At 42.1% G+C, this 24,314-nt stretch overlaps 1 protein-coding gene and 1 non-coding gene across 2 annotated transcripts in view; both read right to left on the bottom strand.

Moving 5' to 3' along the window:
• Positions 1 to 24,314, bottom strand: part of CNTNAP2 (contactin associated protein 2) — a 1,217,706-nt gene that overhangs the window by 6,466 nt on the left and 1,186,926 nt on the right. The window contains exon 22 of the mRNA XM_069461685.1: positions 16,700 to 16,939. Within this exon, the coding sequence (XP_069317786.1) occupies positions 16,700 to 16,939 (240 nt within the window). The remainder of the gene's footprint in view (positions 1 to 16,699; positions 16,940 to 24,314) is intronic.
• Positions 13,033 to 13,242, bottom strand: LOC138377633 (small nucleolar RNA U3). The gene has a single exon (XR_011231806.1). It is a non-coding gene; the product is annotated as a small nucleolar RNA U3 (small nucleolar RNA).

Genomic DNA, 24,314 nt, shown 5'->3' with positions numbered 1-24,314 from the left:
GGCAGCATGAGCAACGTGGCAAATTGAGCCAATGCTGTAGAAGAGCAGTAACCCACCATTCCCTTGGTAACAGATACAAACCCTTGATGGGCCAAAGCAGAACAGGGAGAATAGTTATCACCATTACAAAACACTTATGGAGCCAGGAATTGTTCTAATTGTGCTTTAAAACATTGTTGGAATATAATTTGATTCCATTTACAGAATGCAAAAAATAAAAGTTTCAAGGCAGGTGCTTAATACTAGGAAACTGATTTACAATCCGGTTGTAAGAATATTAAAAAAATACTTGAATTCTTTATCCTCCAATTTCTCGTCCATCCCAGCAAGCAGCTAGGGAAAGGACAGAGTAAAAATTTTTTTTTTTTTTTTTTAAAAAACTACAGAAGATAAGTCCAGTGGTTGTAGTTATTTACTGTTTCAAAATATATAAAATTGTAGACTTTAGGCTCAGAAACCAGTTGCAAATAAAACACCTTTAAGTGCCTATAAAAATAAATTGCAATTACCTAACATAAAACCCCCTACAATGAAAGGCACTAGAAGCTTGAGGTTGTTATGTATCAGAGACAAAAAAAAAAAAAAAAAAAAAAAAAAAAAAAAAATTAGATCATATCTGACATCTCCTAGAGAAAATGTCTCCATGGAAACCACCAGAGCTTCGGCATCTAAAGTGATAATTTGAGACACTTCAACAAAACTGCAGCTATTAATTCTAATTTAATTTAAATTGCAACATTGTTTTTGCAGCAGGGACTGGGCTAGATGATGTATATCTATGCCCTGTTCTTCCCAGATTCTTTATTTCACTTTATTCTCTTTCCAAACTGAGTTAAATGGCAAAAAATGATTTTTCTTAAATAATTTGCTTTAGCCATTCACTATTGACTGATATTTTGGAAACAGATATGAAAACAAATAGTTATCAACTAAGATGCTGAAGAACATTGTTTTATTTTAAGAGGATCTTTTAGGAGGGAGAGATTTCTCAAGGTCAGCAGATTTTTATATAGGGAGAACAGTATGTGGCACATATTGACCAATCCCGAGTCTCACATTTCTACCTATACCCTTTCATTGCAGTTTCTAAAGAAAGCTAGCCAGCCAGAATTTCCGATTTTACATGGGAAAGGGCTTATGAATTTCTGGCTTCTGACTTGTGAAGTTAAACAAGCCTTACATTTCCAGCTTCTTAAAGGAGAGAGGAAGTGGCAGCTAGTGATTGTCCAAGATCCAGGAACCAAAAGAGGGCAACTGCATAGAAAGAAACAGAACAAACTTGTCGTCTGTGACATGTCGTGATTTTTAAATAATACCAATTTTTGTGTGAGTACTGAATGAGCAATGGATTTTACTGTACTCCTACTTCCCATCAGTCTTCCAGCTAACTTCTGAATTGTCTCAATTGTCTTTCAGGAGGAAAGACTTGCTAACGCCCCCAGAGTAGGCCGACTTTGCATTCTTTAGTGTGGTTAACTACAAATAGGTATTTCAGTTGAAATAGCTTATTAATTAAACACTCAGGTCTGTATTTCACAAAATAAACACTAAGGTATATGGTGTCCATTTTCACGTTAGACAAATATGTCTTATTTCTCAGGTGGGCAAATTGTTCCTTCTTTGATGTTTAGTTGTAATTGTTTACAAATCAATTGTCGAAGTTATTGTTGGATAATATTATGGGCACTTGCAGAGTATAGATCGTTACAGCTGGCTTTTACAGATTATCTAGTCCCACTACCTCTCTCTACAGCTGAAATGCAGAATGGATAGTGATTAGGTCAAATCACATGGTTGGTAGATGCCAGAGTCACTAGAACAAGGATGAGGTCTTTGGACTCCTCATTCAGGACTCTGTCCACGCATCCTACTGAAGTTCTCAAAATGAGCCTTGAAAGTCTAGATCAGAGAGTCTCAGTGCCAGGGGCTGGGCAGCCCAGTTGTGTGGCATTGTACAGGTGGCCCTCTGTATCTGCGGGTTTCCCATCCACAGATTCAACTGATCACAGATCAAAAACATTTGGGAAAAACGTGTCTGTACTGAACACGTGTGGACTTTTTCTTGTCATTCCCTAAATACAGTGTAACACTATTTACATAGTATTTACATTGTATTATTAGGTATTATAAGTAATCCAAAGACGATTTACAGTATACAGGAGGATGTGCTCAGGTTATATGCAAGTACTAACATCATTTTATGTAAGTGACTGGAGCATCTTGTGGATTATGATATCCGAGGGGTTCCTGGAACCACCTCCCCCCCCCTCAGATACCGAGGAAGGACGGTAACTCCGTTTACTAATGTTGTCAGACATTAGTTGAGTTTTGTGATTTCTTTTCCTCTCTGCCCCAGGGTGTTTATAAATTCGTGTTGACACTAACAGGAGTGCAGGAGTGAAGAAGCCTCAAATCTGGGGGAATATGATGAATTTGGGAATTTCCATTTAAACCCCCGTCTGAAAGAAAACACTTTCTCCTGCTGCGTAGTTTCCAGATTGCCCACAGCAGCGGCAGCAGGACTCCCCCGTAAGGGGCTGTCACGTCCTACACAGATAGGGCCCTGGATGTCAGGGATAAAAAGGACCCTGTACTCGCGTAACTGGTGGGTTCTTTGGCCTTGAGAGAGTGACTGTACCTCTTTAGGGTTTTTCTTCCTCCTTATACCCCATTTTAATGTGCCTTTGGGGGAGAGCAAATCAATTGATTCTTGAGTGCTCTAGTTCAGAGCTTTCGAACACTAAGGCGAACACACATCACCTGGGATCTTGCTGACTTGCAGGTTCTGATAGAGATGGTCTAGGGGCGGGGCCTGGGAGCCTGCATTTCTAACACTGCATTGAACACAGACCTCACTCTGAGTCGCAGAACTCCAGCACCACCCTTGGTGGTTCATGTCTCCAACTGTTTGTGTGTGCGTGTATTTTACTTTATTGTGGTGCCCGAGAGGGAACAAATGATTCCTTCTGAGAACCTTGGGGTTTTTTTTTGTTTTGTTTTTTCTTCCCCCCCTCCCCTTGGGTGAATCATTTGTGTGTGTTTAATGATTTACCTGCCAGAACGTACTACCGGTCAATTCCTCTAGTTCTATTTCTTTTTTAGTGTTGCAAAAGCTGTAAATAGGACCACCACTTTAACTTCTGATTATAATTCTTTAGTATTTCTGATGTAGGGGGGGAGTCTATTACTAATCAATAGTAAGCAGTTTAAGAAGAAAGGGAGTTAATAAGTGGTTATCTTAGATTTGTCCTTGGATAACTTCCCTGGATGAAAACAAAAAAAGTTGGTCTTCTAGAGCAAGCGTAACAGGAAGGGGAAATACCGTGATGTTGGCACTTAGGTTTTTGACGCTATTGATGCATTCAAAGGCATATGTGAGAAAGAACAGATGTATTTTTAAGAATATTGTGTGGTTGATTTTTCCTGGAGTTTATCGATTTGTTTTTGAAAAAAAAAATTGTTTCCTTGCTGCTGGATCTTGCATGAGCAGGGGTCGTGCAATGACAGAACACAGCAGCTCAGGATAGAAAGCCTGAGGCCGTATAAGCACGTTATGTCGTGTCAAATATCGTGAAGTACCAGAGTGACTGCCTGTGGCTTTATGAGATGCCGCGTCACAGATGTGGCCATTCGCCAAGCCTCGTGAACATACCTGCTGTGCAGGGGTCTCGCCTAATAAAATTTGTGGTTTTCTTATCAGCAAAGCAGACTTAGCAACAATTGGTTGTCTACTGAATCGAATCGCAGAAATAGCCTCAATTTCTAAGGAGAGGGTGGTCAATAAATTAGAACAGTAAGAGAAAAGCAACCACCAATTGTAGTTAAGTAAGAAATGGATATTTTAAGGACATTCTGATGTGGTTCACCTCTCCTCACAGACAGTGGTCAGGGATTGGCACAGCGCATAAGACGAAAGCCTTCGGGTGACCCTGGATTTACTGTCTTCAGATTTCTGCTCAGAAACATCCACTGGCCTTATGTAATTATCAGTAAAGGCTTTGGACTTGCAGGATTTATGGATTGAGAGCTCAGTGGAAAAAAAAAAAAAAATAGCACTCTTTTATTACCTAAAATCTAGTCAGGAGATAAGCTTCGTCATTTGTGAGAACATTTAGGCACATGATACCAATTTTAGGAACCAGGTAAGGATGATGGATTTTCTCCTTTTACTCCCTCTGTGGAGGTTTCTATCTAGTAAATTCAAAGGCCATAATTTGACTGTGGATGGGTCTTTTCGAAATGAGTGGATATTGCCGATTTGCTTTTGTCATCATCATGTGTCTTTCAAGAGACTACAGTGAATAATGAAATGCAGTTTGAAACATTTAATCTTCTGCCATAACCTCTATATCTCAATTTCAGAAAATGCTGTCCTCAGTTTTAGACGAGGAATATGCTCCTGCACTGTGGACTAGCTCTGCCCACATTCGTGGGTTGTCTGTGTTGTAACCGCTCCTTCATCAAAACGTGAGGCGGACCCTTTTTGTTCTTAAGTTTTCACACAGGAGTATGCAGATGAGGAGGGTTGCTGAGAGCACAGTGGGGTGCGTCCAGGTCGCAGGCTGCCCAGCCGATTCTGGCTCCACTGTGTGGTCCCTCAGAAGGGGCGAGTGAGCAGACCTAAAGTGCTTTTAAAAATTAATTACGCACATATTTTAAGTCTTTTTATCAATGCCCAGTTGGGATCTTGGTTTTGAAATATTCTTTGCAGCTGCATTAGCGCAACTGAAAATTTATAATTCCAACCCCAAGACAATGTCTCTTCCTCCAAGAAGGCCGACTTCAGAAAACTGAATATAAAAGCCCCTGCTACAGATATTTCCATTGTCTTTTGAACTGTTCTTGTGAATTAACCTCAGATCTCAATAGACAACTGCCTTTGCTTGTTGACAGGTGGAAGGGCTAATGGTCAGCAATGAGAATCTTGTGAAACAAATTAGCCTTGGTTCTTAAAGCTTCCTGATGTTTCCCCACAGATTCCTCCCTGGTGCCGGCTCATCCCCCGAAGATAATGTGACAAACTTCTAGCACAAGCCATGTGGCTCATAGTTTTTCTCATTTGTGTCAACAGAGTGTGAAAAAATATTTAATTGGCTCTAGCAGCCCTGCGGATGATTTATTCCATGTCAAAAAGAGGAAAATGGGAAAAAAAAGGAAGGTATTTAGTGCAGAGATTTCACCAACAGATATGCAAATTACATTTCAGATGTCTGCCTTATATTTAAAGGATGACAGAAAATAGTAAGACAGTTCAGAATGAACTGGAATTTTTTGATGTTTAAATTGAAAATTTTCATTGAGAGGAAGGAAAAGTGGGGGAAAAAAAAAAATCACTGAATGTGAAGGGTGTACGGCTGAGTTTTCTACCCGATAATGCTACTTTCTGTATGCTTTTGTGCTAGGTGCCGTGAATGAGGCTGCACGCATTGCTTCTCAATCCTGACTGCACACTGAGAATTGCTCGGGATGGGGACCAGGTGCCAGGAGTGCTAGGACTCCCAGGTGATTCTAAAGGCGGAGCTCACACTGAGCCCACCCACTGCCATGCCCAGGCAGTGTTCACTGAGGGAACGAATGCGTTTTCTGAGTCGTGTTTTCCTTTTTTAAGGCTGTGGCTGGTCACATCCACTCAGCCTACCACATGCGGCCACTGTCAGGCTAAAACAAAACCGTGCATTGAAAGCAAGTCAGCAATTAAAGTCTTTACAAATGTAAGTGATCATTACTTTTGTCTGTATCTGTTTGTTTTCTAAAAGATTTCCAATTATTGAAAACTATTTTTAGCTTTTTTAGGGGGAATTTTCAAAGCAATTCATCCGATGCTCTATGTTTAAAATAATTGCACCCTACATTCATATATTTATGTACATTTGCATTTTAATGTAAAGTTGATTTTAATGTTTTTAAAAGTCTTTCAGGGTTGCTCCCAGACAGATACTCAACAGAATTAAGAATCTGTCCCTGTCTTTAGACATTTCTGGATAGTTTATGCAGAGCATGTGAAATCAAAGATCTCAAATGAATGAAGCAATTTATCATTTGTTATTGGCATTTACGTGGTGACTTTCCTCTGAAAGGTGCATAGTGATGGGTCAAAAACGTCATGTAGATAATGTTTCTGCAACTGTAGAGATCCCAGGCAAGGACACAAGGTTCCGATTTTCTAGCAAAGGGGGAACTAGCATTTCTAGGCCGCGACTGACAGAATCCCTTGGCAGAATTCACACCCAGGAATTCTGACAATAGTCTTTCTAAATGTGTTGGTAAAAGAAGTGATAAGCAGATCATTTGGAGGGTGTGGTGCTCCCCTGAAGGGCCCCATAGCTCAAGGACGGGTACCGTAAGAGATACTTTAAGTGATATTGAAGAGGATACTCAAACAGAGCAGTAGGAAGAGTTAGAGTGGGAGATTTAAGGGGCGGGGGGGAGGGACAACACTGAGCTCAAATCCTTTTCCTGGACTGCTCCTAGCATTCCCGTGGCACGAGAATAAGGCAAACCCGTGGCACGAGAATAAGGCAAAAATGAACAGTGTGACTTGCTGGAGTCAGTGGTTCTGCCATCAGTGGAGAAGTCACCATGGCAACATGTAAAGCTGCGCTGCCCTGCACTTAGCCAGCCCCACGTGACAGAGGCTAACAGCTGAAATGATTGCCAGGCACAGACCCAGAGAAAAATGCACCTCTAAGTGCCCGGCCAGGTGGGGTGGGCGGTGGGGCATAGAGGGTTCAAGATCTATTATAAACAATGAAGGGAGAGATAGAGGCAGATTGGGAACGAAAGAGAAACCTACAGCAGGGAGAAAACGATGACCTTAGAAATGACCCCGAAGCTAGATGTTTGTGCCTGTTTTGGTTGTTTAGCAGTGGCGTTTCGGAGAGTTAAAGAACCCTGGTTAGGAAAGAGCAGAAGCCTTACGTGGAAGCAGCCCCGACGCGATCTAGAAAGCAGCACACCTAAACGAGGATGGCTTGCCAGGTGCGCGATGCTGAATAGGAATCCAACCCAGCGGCCGCTCATTTTGGCCACTTAAGTGGCGTTTTGCTCTTCAAACATTGCGCGGTGGCTGAGCCCGGGAAGAGCACCGCCCCCCACCCCGCTTTCCGAAACACAAGCCGGCAAACCTACTCTTTCAGTGACGTGGGAAGGCCGTGGCAACTTAAGCCAGTCTCCAAGTTCTTTTCAGGACCCTTAGATAAACGTCTAGTTAAAAATATCCGTTTCAACAAAAAGCCAAATGCCACATGTTCTCACTTACAAGTGAGAGCTCAGCAACCGGCACGCATAGTCTCGGGAGCGTCTGCGGACGCTGGAGACTCGGGACGGGGCAGGCTGGAGGGGGCGGCATGAAAGATCACGGGGATAGTAAAACCCTAGGCTTCTCCACTATGCAATTCACCCACGTAACGAAAACTACTCGTACCCCCTAAATCTGCTGAAGTGAAAAAGTTCTTGTAGGTGCCACAGGAAAAATAAATATCCACGTTAAGACCCTCCATCTGAAGCGTGCAGCCCTGGAGGTGGGGTTGGGCAGCAGAGGGGGGGTCAGAAGACAGGGTCTGGCTTGGAGCTTGGATTTGCTGATTTTAGTTCACATTCCTGTTTAATATTATACACCCCCCGACAATGAAAATAGGAGAATGAAACATTCAAGAACAGCAAATGTAAAGTTAAAGAAGATATAAAGCAAATGATAGACAGAAAACAGAAAAATGATAGAACTGATAAATCCAAGGGCTGGTTTGTTTCATAATTTAATCAAAAGGAAAAGAAAAAGACATTCAATATGAGAATGTGAATAAGAGAATGGAAATTAAATGATTAGAAAAGCTTATTTTGGGTTGGCCCAGTGGATTAAGCCTGTAATCCCAGCACTCTGGGAGGCCGAGGCAGGAAGATAGCTTGAGCTCAGGAGTTTGAGACCAGCCTGAGCAAGAGCGAGGCTGTCTCTACTAAAAATAGAATTAAGTGGGCACAGTGGCCCGTGCCTGTAGTCCCGGCTCCTTGGGAGGCTGAGGCAGGAGAATTACTTGAGCCCAGGAGTTTGAGATTGCAGTGAGCTATCATGACGCCACTGCACTCTAGCCAGGGCAACAGAGTGAGACTCTGTCTCAGAAAAAAAACAAAAAAACCCTTATTTTGCTCAACTTTATAGAAATGATTTATGAAAACCTAGATTAAAGGAGTTTTTAGAAAAAGATAAAGCAATAGAAATTATCCTAGATGAGAAAGAAAATCTAAGTAGACTAATTACAAAAGAAACTGAGAACAATAGTCGAAGAGCTGCTCCTACACAAAGTGGTAGTCTCAAGCGTTTTGCCGGTGAAATCTACCAAACGTACAGTTACCGCTCCACAGCTATATATATCCTTGCCACTCAATGTGGTCCACGAACCAGCAGCATCAGCATCACCTGGGAGCTTGTTAGAAATGCAAAATCTCAAATTTCATTCCTGACCTACGGCATCTGCAGTCACTAATTTCCCCAGGTGATTCTAAGCACATTAAGGTTTGGATGGCACTTACTTGAATCATTTCACAACTTGGAGGTGAAGAAGTCCAGCATGGTGTGATTGGGTGTCACAGATAGCTAACCTATACCTAAACTTTGATCCCAGTAAAAATTCTAGGCAATCCCAATAAAATGATTGGCATTCTAAAATCCACATGGGAAAAATAAATGTGCAAAGATGGATAGGAAAATTCTGAAAAATTTTAATAAAAGGGAATGAAAGGGAAATTAGCTATATGAGATATTAAATGCAATTTTAAAAGTTCACAGTTATGATCATTACAGTTTTCTCCTACCTCATGGAGAGTCAGGTCAATGTAACAGACCAGGGAGCCCAGAAGAAACTCAAATATGAAGGGCAATGTAGAATATGACATAGGAAGGGGATGGCGGCTCAACCAGGGGGCCTGGAACAATGGGTGGTCCATTTGGGAAAAAATAAACTGGGAATCTTACCTTACTCCTTCTACCAAATACATTTCCAGTGGAGTAAATATGTAGATCTTACAAATAAAACAAAAAATTATCAGAAAAAATGTGGAATAATTTTTAAAATAAGTTCTGAATGGAGAAGGCATGATGCAAAACTCAAAAGGCATAAAATACTTTACATTTCACCATGTAAAATTTGGAAACTTTTACATGGGAAAAAAACTTATAAATTGAAAAATTTGAAATCAAACTGGGAAAACAGTCAAATATGTACTAAAATACTAATTTACTTAATTATATAAAAATACCTATGAATCAATTGGTAAATGACCAACAAACCAATAGGAAAGAATATAAATATATAAATAGTTATTGAGCAAAGAATATAAACAGGTAGTTCATGGAACAATAAATACAAATGATGTATAAACATATACAAAGATACTTAACCACACTCATGATTAATGAAATACAAATGAAAACAAAATTTTATTTTTCAAATAAAACATAACATTTTAAAAAATATTATGATACACTATTTTAGTGAGGATGTGGGGGAAAAGGTACTCTTATATTGGTGGACTGTCAATTGGACTTTATCATTGGAGAATGATTTGTAATGGCTATCAAAATTAAAAATACCTTTGACTCAACCAAATCATGTGTACAAAGCGATTTACTATGAAAACACTGTGGAAATAAAAGATGGGAAACAACTAAAATGACGATTCAATCAAAAATCTGTAACTCTAACATCATATTTGACTTGGAATATATAAACATGCTTAGTGCTTTTGCAGGAAAAGCAGAATTGGGATCATTTGCAGGAAAATGCACTTTAGCAAATGGGGGATAATACACTTGAATACACGTGTACCGTGTTGGTAACTGAAGAGGGAAAAAAACAAGTAAGATAATAAAAAGATTAAGCATAAGAGATAAAAATGCATTAATCATGCAATCTTGGCATAAGGGTGAGAAAAGGGATCTGCTCAGAAATAATTAAGATGTAATTATAAGAGCTGGGAAGATTACTTTTAAGTACTTGCAGGTGGTAAAGAGAACAAACTACCAGCTTGTAATTATGAAGAACACTGAATAGATACATGCAATTTTTAAATGCTCTTCATACCCGTAACTCTTTTGCACATGGAGATATAAAAATATTTTATTATCAGATGGCAGAAAGGAAATTTGGAATATAGACAGAAATCAACTCATTAAAAATCTTAGCAATAGAGATAAGATGCCTTCAGAAATCAAACTCACTATTTCCAATGGTAAAGTGTCACTGCTGAGTGCCTGAGCAGACTGTTTATTCTGGAATCTAATGGGGTTATTACACTGAGTGATTCCAAGTAACACATTCTATCTGGTTCCTAATTTATCTGGGAGAAGATCTTCATTCCTAAGAGGGCTGGTTTTTCAAGCACTCTGTGAACCTGAGTGAATCCACTGGACAGGTTTGGCTTTGGATCCTCAACCCTGGATTCCTGACAACCTCTGACCTTGCATGTGGGCAAAAGGAGAACTGGGTATTAATTACTTTCCACTCCACTCATGCCTCTAGGTTTTCCATGCCTACTTCTCTCTTAGAGAAGATGTGAGAATTCCCAGTCCAGGGCCTTTCAGTATCAGATGCAGGTTAGCTTTAGGGCAGGGAACCAGATAACTCAAGGTTACAGTGGATCCTATAAATTAAACTGGCAGCAACTTATAGAGGCTGAGTCCCTGGGGTCTTTCTGGGGCGAGATGCCCCACAGCACATACCATGCAACTGGTGCTGAGAATATTACCTGCACATATTAGAAGTCCTGTAAAATAATAACTAGTTATAATCTTTATAACTAGAAGATCCTTTAGGAAATAAAACTTTATATCTTAAAGTACTTTGTCTATTTTAATGATATTTTAAAAAAGATCCTAGGATGTGGCCTTTGGTCTGATGTATTATGTATCAAATATCATGAATGTGATAAAACACCCTAAGGCTTAACACAAATGCTTCATAAAACAGCGTGGTGTATAGTTTGGAGTTGTTCCTTAGTGCAGAAATTTATGGGATCAGATTCTTGAATTTATTTTTTCTGGTGTTTGTTTTGTTTTTATATTTTACAGAATGTGCATTGCCATCTGTAGTTTTCTTCCTGCTGGCAAGTCCTTTCCATTCCAAGCAAATGAGATTCCCTGAATTTGACAAAGAGGAAAAAAAAACAGATCCCATAATTCTGAGAGGTAAATCATAGCAATTGCCAGGCATTCTGTGACCTTTACATAAACTACAGCTCAGGGGTAGGGGTTACTTTTTCTACCTTGTAACTAACTACTGTTTTAAAAAATATTCCTAAGGACCATATAATGATGTGGTTTAGAAACAGTTTGTACCTATTATTCAAAAGAGGGAAAAACTAGGCAGAAAAAAAAAAGATTGGATGTTTCTAATAGAGCAGAATTGGTTTAAATCAAGTCAAATCATGATTTGGAAAGATTTTCTTTATCATTTCTCCCTTACGTGTTCTTAGAGCCCCATGCTAGGCTGTGTGCTTGTAATGATCTTGCCTAGTGTTTTCCAAACTCCAATTACATGGTAACGACCTTCACATTTTTTCTCTTACCATATCCATGTAAAACCCAAGTATTATTTACTTATTTTCACTAAATTGGCTCAAATTTCTTATTTTAGTAAATGTATTGATACAATTTTCTATTCCTACAGAGTAATTCTATCACCTGTCAAGGCTCTAACCAGAAGCCTGCTCTCTCATTATTACAGGGTGAAATGCAATTGTGGGAGAGGTGTTAAAAGCATACCAGAACTAAATGGAGACTTTCTCTTTGACAAAATCAGAAGGACCGAAAGAGAAATGAACAGGAAATGACTTTCTTAGTATGTTATGTAAAGCCATTTCTATTTGCTTCCCATAGAGATTTGGTGACCCTTTGTCAAGGCTATCATGTTGTGCTGCTCTAGGAGCCACTGACTGCCATGCAAATGACATCCATTAGAGTTGTGCAGTGCACAGCTCGACCAACCATAAATGTCTCTCATTTTAGAAAACACCAACAGAGCCCAAAGGGCATAGGAGAGGTAACAAAAATAGCTCAATCAGTTGTGTTACAGAAGAGAAAAAGGATCTTATCACAGGAAGCCAGTATACCTTAGAACATAGTTTGTTTTTATCGTTTGATATGATCTAAGAAGAAAGACACACAAGGGAGCAGAAAGATCACAAGACGTATGGGGAGATGTCTTGAATTCTAATTTCCATTCTATCATCAAGTTTCTGCAAAACAAATATCCTGGTATGGGAATGAAATGAACAGCCCTGGTTGATCACCGAGATCTGTGTAACTCTAAGGCCGTAAGATTCCCTATTCTTAGCAAGGTACATGCTTTCTTTTCAGAAAAGCATAGCCCTCATTTTACAGCAGCATCTTTTGCTAGTATCTTTCAAAGTCAGTTAGCAGCCAGTTCAAAACCCTGAATAATACATAATAATCTGACATCTTCTCAGACTGAGGCTGGCTCCTGGGATGCAGCACCTTCTACAGTGATGTGCTGCCCAGGGACCTCAGAGCCCTGGCCCACGCCGTGGGTTTACTGCTCACTTGTTTCTGCTTTTCCACTGGCAAATAGGCAGATCAGTTCTCCTCAGATTTAGATAAAAATCTCCTCCCTATCTGGGTGAGCTTCCTTGTACAAGGGTCAGAATAGCTCTGTCCTTATGCAAGCTCATTGCTACAGCCTTTCTAGTTGTGCTTCCACCACCTAAAAGCTTCATTATTTTTCATAAATTTGTGTGTGTGTGTGTTTTGTATTATTTGGGTAGTAAATTTTTTCTTTTGGTCACCTTATTTCAAGGGGTTTGCCAGTGGGATGCCTTTTTTATTTGGTGAGTGATTCTCAACCGTGGCTACGCATTGGAATCACCTGGGGAGGTTTTACATCTTCAGATACCTGCGTTTCCCACTCCCAGCCCCCCGCCCCGTGCCTGATTTAATTGGTCAGGAGTGTAGACTAGACATTGGGATTTTTATATATATATACACATATATATATATGTATACATATACATAAAAAAGTGGAGACCACTCGGACGGTGTCCTTTCCCTCCTCGTCTCCCGGGGGAAGGGAAGAGCCATCATCGATGGCGCAGAGCAGGCGCAGCGAAGCAGCACCCAGGGCGGGTCCGGTGGGGAGAGAGCGCTGCGCCCTCCAGGGGGTTTCGGTCCTGCACACGTTCCGAGAAACTTCCCTGGTCAGGAACTGCAGAAACCATCCCGGAAAGTATAATCTTGATATCGGGAATTTAAAAGGCTCCCCAGGTAATTCCGAAGTGCCTCCGAGATTGAGAAGCACTGCGCTGGACTGACCAACCACAAGTGTCCCGCAATCTTTAACGCGCACGTGGTGAGTCGCCTGGGAATCCTGCTCAGCTGTAGATGCGGATTCCTTCAGCCTGGGGTGGGGCCCAGAGAGTCTGTCCGTCTAACAAGCTTCCAGGTGAACTGAGGCTGCTCGTCCAGGAACAACTCTCCCAGGCACCCAACGAAGCCATCTACTTCCAAATGTCCTCTGGTCAAGCCAGGGCAGATTAACTCTCACTCTGTTTTCCTCCTGTCCTAACCCTCCACAGACTCAGGTAGAAATGGCATTTCTCTGTATGGACTATTGTTTTGTTGATGACTATCTGATAGCAAGACTTCTTATTCTAGTCAAACCTGAAAAGTTACTTGAAAAACGCAAAGCCCTGCAGTCAGAATTTGGAATGAGGAAGCAAGGCTCACAAAACCCAGAACGCGATTGCTGATGGGGGGACACGCTTGGAACCTGAGTTGGTATGAAAATTATTTACAGCTGAAGCATCTGTTGGGAGTCACGTTATGCCACGGAGGAGAGGTGACGATCACTCACACCTGTATGAACGTGCATCATCACAGATTTTACCCCTCATTTGTTCTTCTGGAAACCACGTGTTCTTCATATAGAGGGCTTTTCTCCATGCCCACTTTCCCTACTAAGGTAGGGAGGATATAAGTCTCCAGCTTTAAACATTTATTGAGTTCTTTTGTAAGTTCCTGTATACATAGGAATAAAGTTTGCTTTACCTGCTAATGTGTGTTTTATCAGCTTAATTCGCAGGCCTCCCATAACTGAACTTAAGAGCATAGAGGAAAAGTTTTTCCTCCCTGACATGGAGCCGCTGGAGGCTGCCTTTAAGTAACCTTCCTCATGTCTACGTCTGGCCCCGGGCCCCTTTCAGCCCCCACCCCACATTCCCTCTCATGATCCAGTTCACCTAAAAGAAAAAAAAGTCAAATCATGTTATTTAAATAAACCTTCTGCCTCGTGGTTTGTAAGCTGTTTTCTGTCTTTTAATAGAGTCCCTGAGACAGATACATTATTTTTAATAAGCATTTTGCCAATTATGGAAATATGGAAATGGTTGATACTGCAAGTGGTGGACATTGGAGAGGAACTCTCGGCAGAGTAGAAGTTTTTCTGCAAATGTTACATGTTTTTCTGCCATGTTACATAGTACAGGCCTGCCATAATATTGTAGTTACAGAATTTTTTTTTTCTTTATCTTTTTTTCTTTTTTTTCTGAGACAGAGTCTCTGTTGCCCAGGCTAGAGTGCAGTGGTGGCATCAGAGCTCACTGTGACCTCAAACTCTTGGGCTCAAGTGATCCTCCTGCCTCAGCCTCCCTAGTGGCTTGAGACTACAGGTGGGTACCATGACACCCAGCTCATTTTTCTATTTTTTGTAGAGATGGGGGGGGGTCTCACTCTTGCTCAGGCTAGTCTTAAATTCCTGGTCTCAAGCAATCCTCCCACCTTGGCCTCCCAAAGTGCTAGGATGACAGACCTGAGCCACCTCGCCTGGCTGTACTCACAGAATTTTGATTTGAACATTGAATACTAACAGAAATGTTCCCTATTGTATGTTGTCATGAATCAGTCAAAAAAATGAAACTGTCATGCACAAAGCATGATTTTTTTTTAAAGATAAAGGAACTAAAACTGTTTGGTTCTACAATTGTATCTTATAGATCTCAAAAGCAGTTTTTTAATTAAGTCATAATAAATATGGATTCATATTGGCCCAAGGTAGGATCTAGATGTTCTTGAAACAGATTCCTTGCCCTGACTGTGCACATGATCATTGCCTTACGCAGTGAGTACCTGCCACAGCACAAGGGCTTGTGCATTTCAAAGATCACTTGTGGTCTTTGTCCACTGTGGCATTTGGAGGAATTAATCTGAAAAATGCCTGTTCCTCTGTGGTCCTGACATATATCTTTTCTCCTCTCATATTTTCACTCTTACTTTTCTTCTTGCAGCATTAGGAATGCTTTCTTTTGTTCAAGCCAGCCCACGAGGAAAAACCAGCCTGCTATGTAATCCTAACAATGTTGATAAAAGGGAATTCAGTATGAGGGCCCTTGGCACACAGTGCCCTCATCAAGTTATAGGAGTCCATGTGTGAAGGACAGAGAGGATTGTTTAGTCTGTAAATTGGCTATTCTGACAATGGGGTAATTCTGGCTTCTTCCTAGGCTTCGAGTTGTGATCCTGGCATGATGACTGTAGCTGTACTGCAGCTGGTAAATACGGAGTGCGGGGCTGGAATGTGATTAAAGAATCAAAGGCACGCTGCTTATATGATGCACCGTTACAAATCAGAAGTCTGCATGGGGCGGGGGTCTGGAAGCCTTTGCTGGATGTTCAAGCATTATAGCAAATTATGTCTAATACAATAATAACCATGATTATTATTAATATTATGGCAGCTAAACTTTTTAAATGCTTGCTACATGCCTGTGGTTGTGCTAAGTGATTTAAACACATCTCAAATAGGATTTTATGAGTTAGGTCTTATGATCTCCATTTTAGAAATGGGGAAACTGAGGAGTGTAGTTGAATCTGGGGTGAGAGGCAGTGATGGTGCTGGGACCCAGCCTCCCCGCCACGCTGCCTGTCACCTCATCATCCCCTTCCTGTTTTTAGCATCGGCAACATCACACATTGCTTCGGGACCCACTGGATGTTGGACTTGGAGGTCACATAGAGAATACACCCCACTTCTTCGTCATGTGGGCAAAGAAGCAGAGGCTTAGAAAGGTCACCTGAGTTGACAAGCGTTTAATGGGCTCTCCACCACGTGGAGTTATGTGGACACTGGCTCTTCATGCAATTAATTTTGCACCCATCAGCTACATCCTTTCCTTTCAGTCCTGTGCTTTCAAATGACATTTCTTATCTCTCACAGACGTGGGACTAAGTCCACTGAGTTTTGTAAGCTTAAATGCACCTCTTCAAGACCTGGAAGCCTACAGTATTAGTCATAACTACAGGGCCGAGAGCTGAATCTCTGCACTGCTTTGGGTAAATCCCTCCTTCTAATACTGAAACACGGACTGTGTGCCTACAAGTCACTGAGAGCCAAAAGAGGAAATGATCTGGTCACATCACCCCACAGTCATGTCACATACGTAGGCGTAGGCATCTCATCCTTGAACTTAAATGAGGAGCCACCAATTCCTACATCCTTTGACTTTACATTTCATTCTGGTCCTGAGTACTTCTGACACGCCAGGCGCTGCGCTGAAGCTCTTGTGCTCACGCGTTGCGTGGCTCCTAATCCTCCAGCAATATCACCAGTGAAGTTCTGTTATTAAACTCATTTTATAGTAGAGAAAACTGAGGCTTAAAGAAATAGAGCAATCTGCCCAAGCTTGCTGTAGACCTTACCTGAATCCAGGTGATCCAAGTGCCAGGGGTCGGTGGCCGACGACATGGGGGACAGTGTCAGCGGCGAGGCCCCGCAGTTGGACTCCACCAGCTCGCCCTGCGTGTGGACGTGGGCCGAGGCGTTGGTCCGCCTCAGGGCGGCCTTGAGAGGGGCGATCTGGTTGAACTGGACTCGGGAGAGGCAGCCCGTGAATCCCGGGGTGTTGTATTTGTGAATCTCTTGGTCAATCTTCCCTGTTTCTAAAAGAAAAAGAAAGAGAAAATAAAAACCTTACACCACGCACTGTATTCCAGCCATACAATACACTTGTGTTTGCAAGTGTATTGTGTCCAAATCTTACTGCCAGGTTTAAGATGTTACATTGTTTCAGATAAAATATTAATGACTGGATAAGACTTAAGGCTGCAAACGTCACTTTAAAAGAACCTTGTGTTACTAGAGAACATGGATGGATGAGAATAAGACTGTATTTGATAAAACACATTCATAAATACCTTCTGGCTACTTGAGACATCACTGAAACCAACAACACTCACTTGGTTCTGATTGATTTTTCTCCTTGGCTTCTCTGATGCATCCCTGACCCTCTTAATATATTGAACAAGGTCCCCTGCCCAGCCCTCCTGGCAAATTATGGTTCTGTTTTGTACCTCCTTCTTATCTTCTTCTTTAGAATTCTTTATTAAAGAAAAGAAAGAAAAAGAATTCCTGTAGCCTGAAATCAGGCATCTCCTTTCTTCAGAATCCAGTCCCCTTTATGGAATCCCTGCTAGTATCTGATGGAGGTCTTGCAAGTCGAGCAACTTTCCCAACTCAATCACAAACACACACATGCATTTAGGAATCACCACCTCCCCCAGCCTGTAAACTCAACATCTTCCCAAACTAACACTCAACTCAGGGGTATGTCTGAAGGGGCATTCCAGAGGTACTGACGTGCGACATAACCACGCATTGTTGCACCAGTTAAATCCGTAACTGTCTTCTCTGCCCTCTGCCCCAAGTTTTAGAACCCACCTAACAGAAACTAATGTTGAAGGAGCCCTTAAATCCTTAAGATCCCTCAGCCAGTCAGCCGGGCAGACTGACGCCAGAGCCTTTTGACCACTGTGATTTTCTGAGCTCAGAAACAAACCATGTATCTGGTAAAATTATGACTCTGTAGCAAACCAGGAAAACAAGTTTGCATGGGGTTCCCAATGTGCTGCAGGAATGGTAGCACTAGAACTAGGTTTTGAGGATGAAAGGAGAGAGAGAACTCCAGGCTGAGTTTGTTATGGGGTTTGTTATGTTTAGGGAACTGTAGGGAGTCAGAGTGGGAAGAGCTTTGAATGCCGAGTTAAGATGATGCTTCTATTTCAGTGGGAAACTCAAAGATGCTGGAGTTGCAGAGGACTGTGATCAGAACTGTATTAGAAAGATAATTCTAGCAGCAGCGGTGCAATTGCTCTGAGCAAGTGCTGCAGGGCCCCCTCCGGCCCCTGCCAAGTCCCCGGGCTAAGACAAGGATTCTCCTTTTTGCCATGTGTTCTGCTGTGGACCTGGAGGAAGTGCCTTGTTCTTTGCCAGCGTCCTCTTGCACTTGCTTGCCTCTTGCTAAAGCTGTTATATTACCTGTCATGAGTCAGTTTCAGTTCTGTTTCCTCTGCTAGAGATTTGGGTAGGGAACTTCTGACTCTGGCTCCATTTTATGTGGTCCCTGATGTAGTTATCTAAACTTTAAGGAGCGAAGGCTTCCCGGTGACACTGCAGAAGGCCAACAGTTTCGAAGTCACAGCTCTCTGAGGGCTTGCTATTTAATGCATGGTCCCCGCTTCTTAGAGCTGTCTTCCCCTTAGTGTCTCCCTCTGAGGTGGCCCCCAGGGAGGGGAGCCTGGGAAATGGGGTTCTGATGGTGGAACAGCGGGTGGCAGCAGAGGCTCTCTGCCCAGGCCTTTGGGCTTCGGGCACCGGTGGAAATGTCAGCTGAGTGGGCAGAGGGCTGGGCTGGACGGCAGGAACGAGCCCTGGTGGGTGACCTACCTACTTGCACGCTCCCATTCTCTTTGGGGTGCTTGCACTCTCTCAGCTTCTCTCCTGTCTTTTCTCCCATTGGGGAAAATCCCCAGTGTTTTAACTGCGTTCCTTTCCTGAAAGGTGACTGGCTCACAAAAACAAGGATTCTCATGTCTAGGAGGGCAGAACCAGTATTTCCAAATGTGGAGAGCACACCAAATCTAGTTGATGTGCCTCTTTCCTGAAGACTCTTGGCTGGGACCAAGTCCCCTGGGAGGCCAAGACTGCAAGAGGCTATTGATTTTTCACAACCTGATGGTTCCAACTCAGGGCCATGTGATGATGAGATTAGAACCTCTACTAGAAACCAAGGTCGGTGCATGCCTGGGGCACTGTGCTTAGTACTTTTTATGCAGAATCTCATTAAGTCTCCTCACAACCCTCTGAGCTAAAAAGGATCACCCCCACTTCACAGATGAGGAAACTGAGGCTTAGAGAAGTTAAGGCTTTGCCTCAATGAACAAACATTTATGTTTCATTTAAAAAACAGAAAAGTCAGATGTTTTGTATTAGTCTCAATTTCTCTCTGAAAAATAGGCTGTATTATGTTGTTTTTATATTCATGGGGATTTTTGGCATTTCCAGTCAGAGACTCTATAGAAATGGCATAGTGAGGTTTTTAGAAAAAATTTAAATGGTTATTAGAACTCCTTTAAGACCATGTTTCATTAGCGCCTGAGCCAATCATTTGGTTTTCATTAAAAATGTGGTGAACTGATGTCAGCTCTTTGCCAGCATCCTTTAAAGCTGGGGTCCCCAACCTACGGTGAGTTGTATAATTATTTCCTTATATATCACAATGTAATAATAATAGAAATAAAGTGCACAATAAAAGTAATGCGCTTGAACATCATGAAATTATCCCCACCCCACCCCCACCCCCACCACCCCACCCCCATCCCATGGAAAAATTGTCTTCCATGAAAATGGTCCCTGGTGCCAAAAAGGCTGGGGACCACTGCTTAAAGCACCAGCAAGTTCTGTAAATGCTTGTCTGAAATAAGAGACCATATTTTTTCAGAACATCTACAAATGATAGTATAGTTAGCACTTTAGTACATTTGAGTTTATTATAATCAAATTATGTTAATTTATAAAATTGATTGGACTGGCCTCATACTGAAATCAAATATTAAAAAAACCATTTACTGTAAGAAACTACTTTCTACACAGAGGTGTATTGGCCAAGGCATATTATTTGGGGGAAACCTGCTTTAAAAATGCAAATTTTAGAAATGCAGTATAATCACTTCTGAAATTAAATTCTCAAGCTGCAATCAGTACTTTAATGTCTCCTATTCATAATGATATGGGTTACAGAAAATAGCCCACTTAAAATACTGACACAATTCCGGGTAAAACCTTAAAACGAAGTGCTGAAATGTGACAGGACTTTTAAGGAAATGCGGCAATCACATTTGCAATGCATTAGCAGGCTTTCCTGCTCGCTCTCGTTCAGCTGCCGAATGCCAAGTGACAGTCAGGGCTGTTGTGAGAAATGAAAAGAGAAAAGGGCACCTGAACAAGAAACACGCGGAGAACAAAGCCAGCTCCGCTGAGGCCGGAACTGTGCTGGGCCCCTGCACACGCACCAGGGCCTCTGCAGCCACTGGGCCCGCATTTGGACGAGACTTCGCACAAGAGATTCGTCACTTTCCTTTGAGACTATTCGAATTCACCTGTATGTTCTTATTGTGTATCCCATGGGATCTACTCATCAGCAGATTTCTGTTGGGTTTTACACGTTTTAGTTTCCTATCAATATTCTTTTTTCTTTTTTTTTAGGTGGGGAGGAAATGTGATATGAAATACAATTATCACTACGAACTTACAATAATTTTTTACTTTTTAAGACACAGAGCCAAAAGATCTTAGAATGCCAGGGAGATCTAACTTAAGACTTTTGATAAGTGTTTATTGTGTGTCCCTCACTGTGCCAGGGGCTGTGGAAGTCACCCCTCTTAGCACCTGTGGGGTCAACACAGATGGCCGCCCCTGGTCCCAGTCCTCACGGGGCTCACCGTCGCTCTGCAGAGACTGTAGGTACGACTGGCGCCACAGTGCTGTGTGCCCTTCCTTCCGCTTGTTCTGGGGGGGGAATACGTCCCACTGGTGGCACTTGGGGTGGTTTTAGGTAATTCACAGACCGGGAGTTAAATTACATCCAATTAGAGGGTGAGGAAGTTATCCTTCCTCCATTCCCTTGCAATCCTTGCAAGAGTCTCAGTGTGGGGCTCAGTGTGGGGCTGGGCTGTCGCAATCACCACACCAGTACTAGCTATTTTCCCTGTTTACAAGGAGAAATCAGCCCACAGACCTGCATGCTTCAGCGGGCAACAGAACTGGATGCCATCCTATTTCTATGGCATGTATTTGTAGCACTACTTCATTGTGACAGCAAGCGATATTGCTATTTTGTTTCGTGGTAGTGTGATACAACTTCTCTTTAACATAAGCTTTTTCCTTGTAACATGTTTAAGTAAAAATGGTGAGTCCATTTAAAGGAAAATACCAAGTAAATAACAGTAAAGGAGGTCACCAGAAATGGCAAAAGCTGTGACATTGGTCCTGACGTGACTCTTTTTTGGGGACCATTGCTGTGGAGGAACCTGCTGTTCCTCCAAATCCCTCGATGCTCTGCCTTAAGAATTTCTGTTCTGCCCCCCATGGAATCCATCCTCCTCCCCTCTCTTCACACTTAGTGCCAGTCACCATCCATCACTTCATAGCACCACAGGCCCCCAGACCTGCAGCAAGAGAGCTCAGCGTGGGTTCCTCCTGGATCCTGCTCCCGGCTCTAACTACCTGGACCAGGTGTGTTCCTTCTTTCTTCAGATGGGCCGGTGGCCTGCATTTGTGCCTCTATTAGATTTAAAGTTTCCTTGATAGCTGGGGCTGAATGTCACTCTCTCTTTTTGTTACCTCAAATGTCTAAAATAATGCATTACACAAAGTAACCACCCAGTGACTGCAGGAATAAATATACACATGCTCCTCGACTTATGATTGGATTACGTCCTCATAAAACCATCCTAAGGGGGAAATAGCATAAGTCAAAATGTATTTAATATACCTAACCTACTGAACATTATAGCTTAGCTTAGTCTACCTTAAACGTGCTTACAACATTTACATTAGTCTATAGTTAGGCAAAAATCATCTAAAACACACCCATTTTATAATAAAGCTTTGAAAGTGAAAAACAGAATGGTGGTATGGGTATTCAAAGTACAGTTTCTACTGAATGGGTATCGATTTTGAACCAAGGTAAAGATGAAAGATTATAAGTCAAACCATTGTAATCCAGGGCCTGTCTAAAACTGAAACCATTTGTTAAACAGTCTGCCATTGAGAGTTTGGTTGTGTGGGACGGGACCAAGTATTGTGGAAGTTTAGGCACAATCCCAGTTTGTGGTCAGAATCTGTCAGCTTCATGGGGCATTGAACATGGCCTTGAAAGACGAGGAAGTAGCATATTTAGATCCAGTAGATCATTGTGTGCTATTTCCAGAACTACTGTTACCTGGAAATCTGTCTCTCCCTGAAAATGGGCTCATCTTTCAAAACATTGCTGTATTGCTCTGAGATTGCCACCAGCCATGAATGCTGAAAATCCATTGCTATATAACCCCCCACAGGCCTCCCCCGTGCAGCAGCGGTTCTAGGCAGCTAAGGGAATGAGTAGGAAGTAGGTTTGAAATCACTGCCTGGATGAAGTTTTAAACGGTTCTTGGAAAATCAGACTGAGATAGGTGAGTAGCCACCCGACCGACGCTTGAAAACACGGCCAGGTGCTGCCAGCCCGGTGGCCGTTGCAGCTGTGGCCCCCAGCGTCAGGGCTGAGCACCGGCCTGGCTGCGAGCAGCTGGACGCGTGCTAATTAGCATGGGTACAGTTTACATCCTGTTCCCATTTGGCCACTGCTGTATCGACAAGAGTCTGAATGGGCCAGTGGAATGAATAAATGGGAAATAACAACAACAACAACAACAACAAAAACCAGCAGCAAAATAAAACCAAATGAACCTCACTCCTCAGTTCTAACATGATCGAATGAGTGACACCAGGCAGGTCAGGGCAGTGTTGGCATCTGGCTCAGTGTAGACCCCTGGGCTCACAGGCTGCAGCTGCTGACCAGTCAGCTGCCTTTCAAAAGAGGCACAACCAGTGTCAAATCCATATACACAACTGATGTATGTAATTATTTCCTGTGACATCTTATTAATCCCTTAAAAAAGACACTAATGAAATTTCATTGTATTTATTAGATGCTTTTCTCTCTTATGAAGGAAGGAGGGACTAAAATATGCAGGTGTAATTTAAATAGCTCTTGACCCATGGCTCGTGCTAACTCAGTTACACAGGCAGGTGCTGGGAACAGCAGAATCTTTTCTCTTTCCACTGTCTCTGCCACATTTTAACTTGCAAATCTTTTTCTAAGGACTCATGAAACAAAATTAGATGTTTTTTTCCCCTCAGAGATGACAATAAAAAGCAATGTCTTCATGCAGCCTTCTGTGCTATTTTGCAGAAAGGTAAAGTATTACCTTTTATTTGTATCAATTTATCACAGTTTCTGAGCTTTTGGGGATACTAAATAGGTTGGAATTGTTATTCTCATGCCTAAAATCTAGTCTGAAAATAGAAAACTTATTTTGATTTCTGGTTAACCTTATAATTTAGTTGTAATTACATAGTATCAAAGACATTGATACAAAAGAGAAGATATGATCTCTTAGATGTTTCCAAAACATCAGACATTTGGCATCATGCAGAACACACATGTGAAAGATGGGTTTTCCACTGTTTCCTGGATGTTTCTAGTTTTCAGACGTCAGATAGAAAGCTTGGAAGGTGCCAGTGTCCCTGTCCTGAGGCCTCAGGTGCCACGTTACATGGTGTGATTTTTTCAGGGCTAAGAATAACAGGCTCTGCTGAAAGTAATAAGACCTTTCACAATAATGGACCCACCTGTCAGTCAAACCACAGAGCTGCTGATTTACTTCATAAGAAATGTAGATCTGATCTGATTTCTTCGAATTTTGGTAAATGTAAAATTATGTGTCCTAGCTATTTGCTACTGGAAACAGAACACTAATGTGTGGCCTGAGTTTCCTGTGAGGTGGAAATGAACAGACCTGCTTCCTACTCGCTGGGATTTATTCTACTTGTGAGCTAAAATAAAATCTTAAGCCCCACCAGCTGACTGAATGGACCCCCTCTTGGCCAAGGGGACCCCAGAAGAACCCTAAAGCTGGGCTGCTGGCCAAGAGAAGGGAGGTCAGACATGACTCATCATGTCCCCTCCCTTCTTGGAGATATCCTTTGTAACAATAAGGTGCTAAATCATGAACAGGCCTAGGCTGTAGAGGACAAGTTTAAGTCACACCTGCAGGCCATCAATTTACTTAACAGAGCCCTTGAGTTTCAGTAAATGTCTGGTGACTGGTCTCTGATGAACAGACTTCCTTACCTTTTTTTTTTTTTGAGACAGAGTCTCACTCTGTTGCCCAGGCTAGAGTGCCGTGGTGTTAGCCTAGCTCACAGCAACTTGAAACT

Source organism: Eulemur rufifrons, chromosome 29, assembly GCF_041146395.1.
Source record: "Eulemur rufifrons isolate Redbay chromosome 29, OSU_ERuf_1, whole genome shotgun sequence".
Lineage (NCBI taxonomy): Eukaryota > Metazoa > Chordata > Mammalia > Primates > Lemuridae > Eulemur > Eulemur rufifrons.
This window is presented reverse-complemented; position numbering and strand designations above follow the sequence as displayed.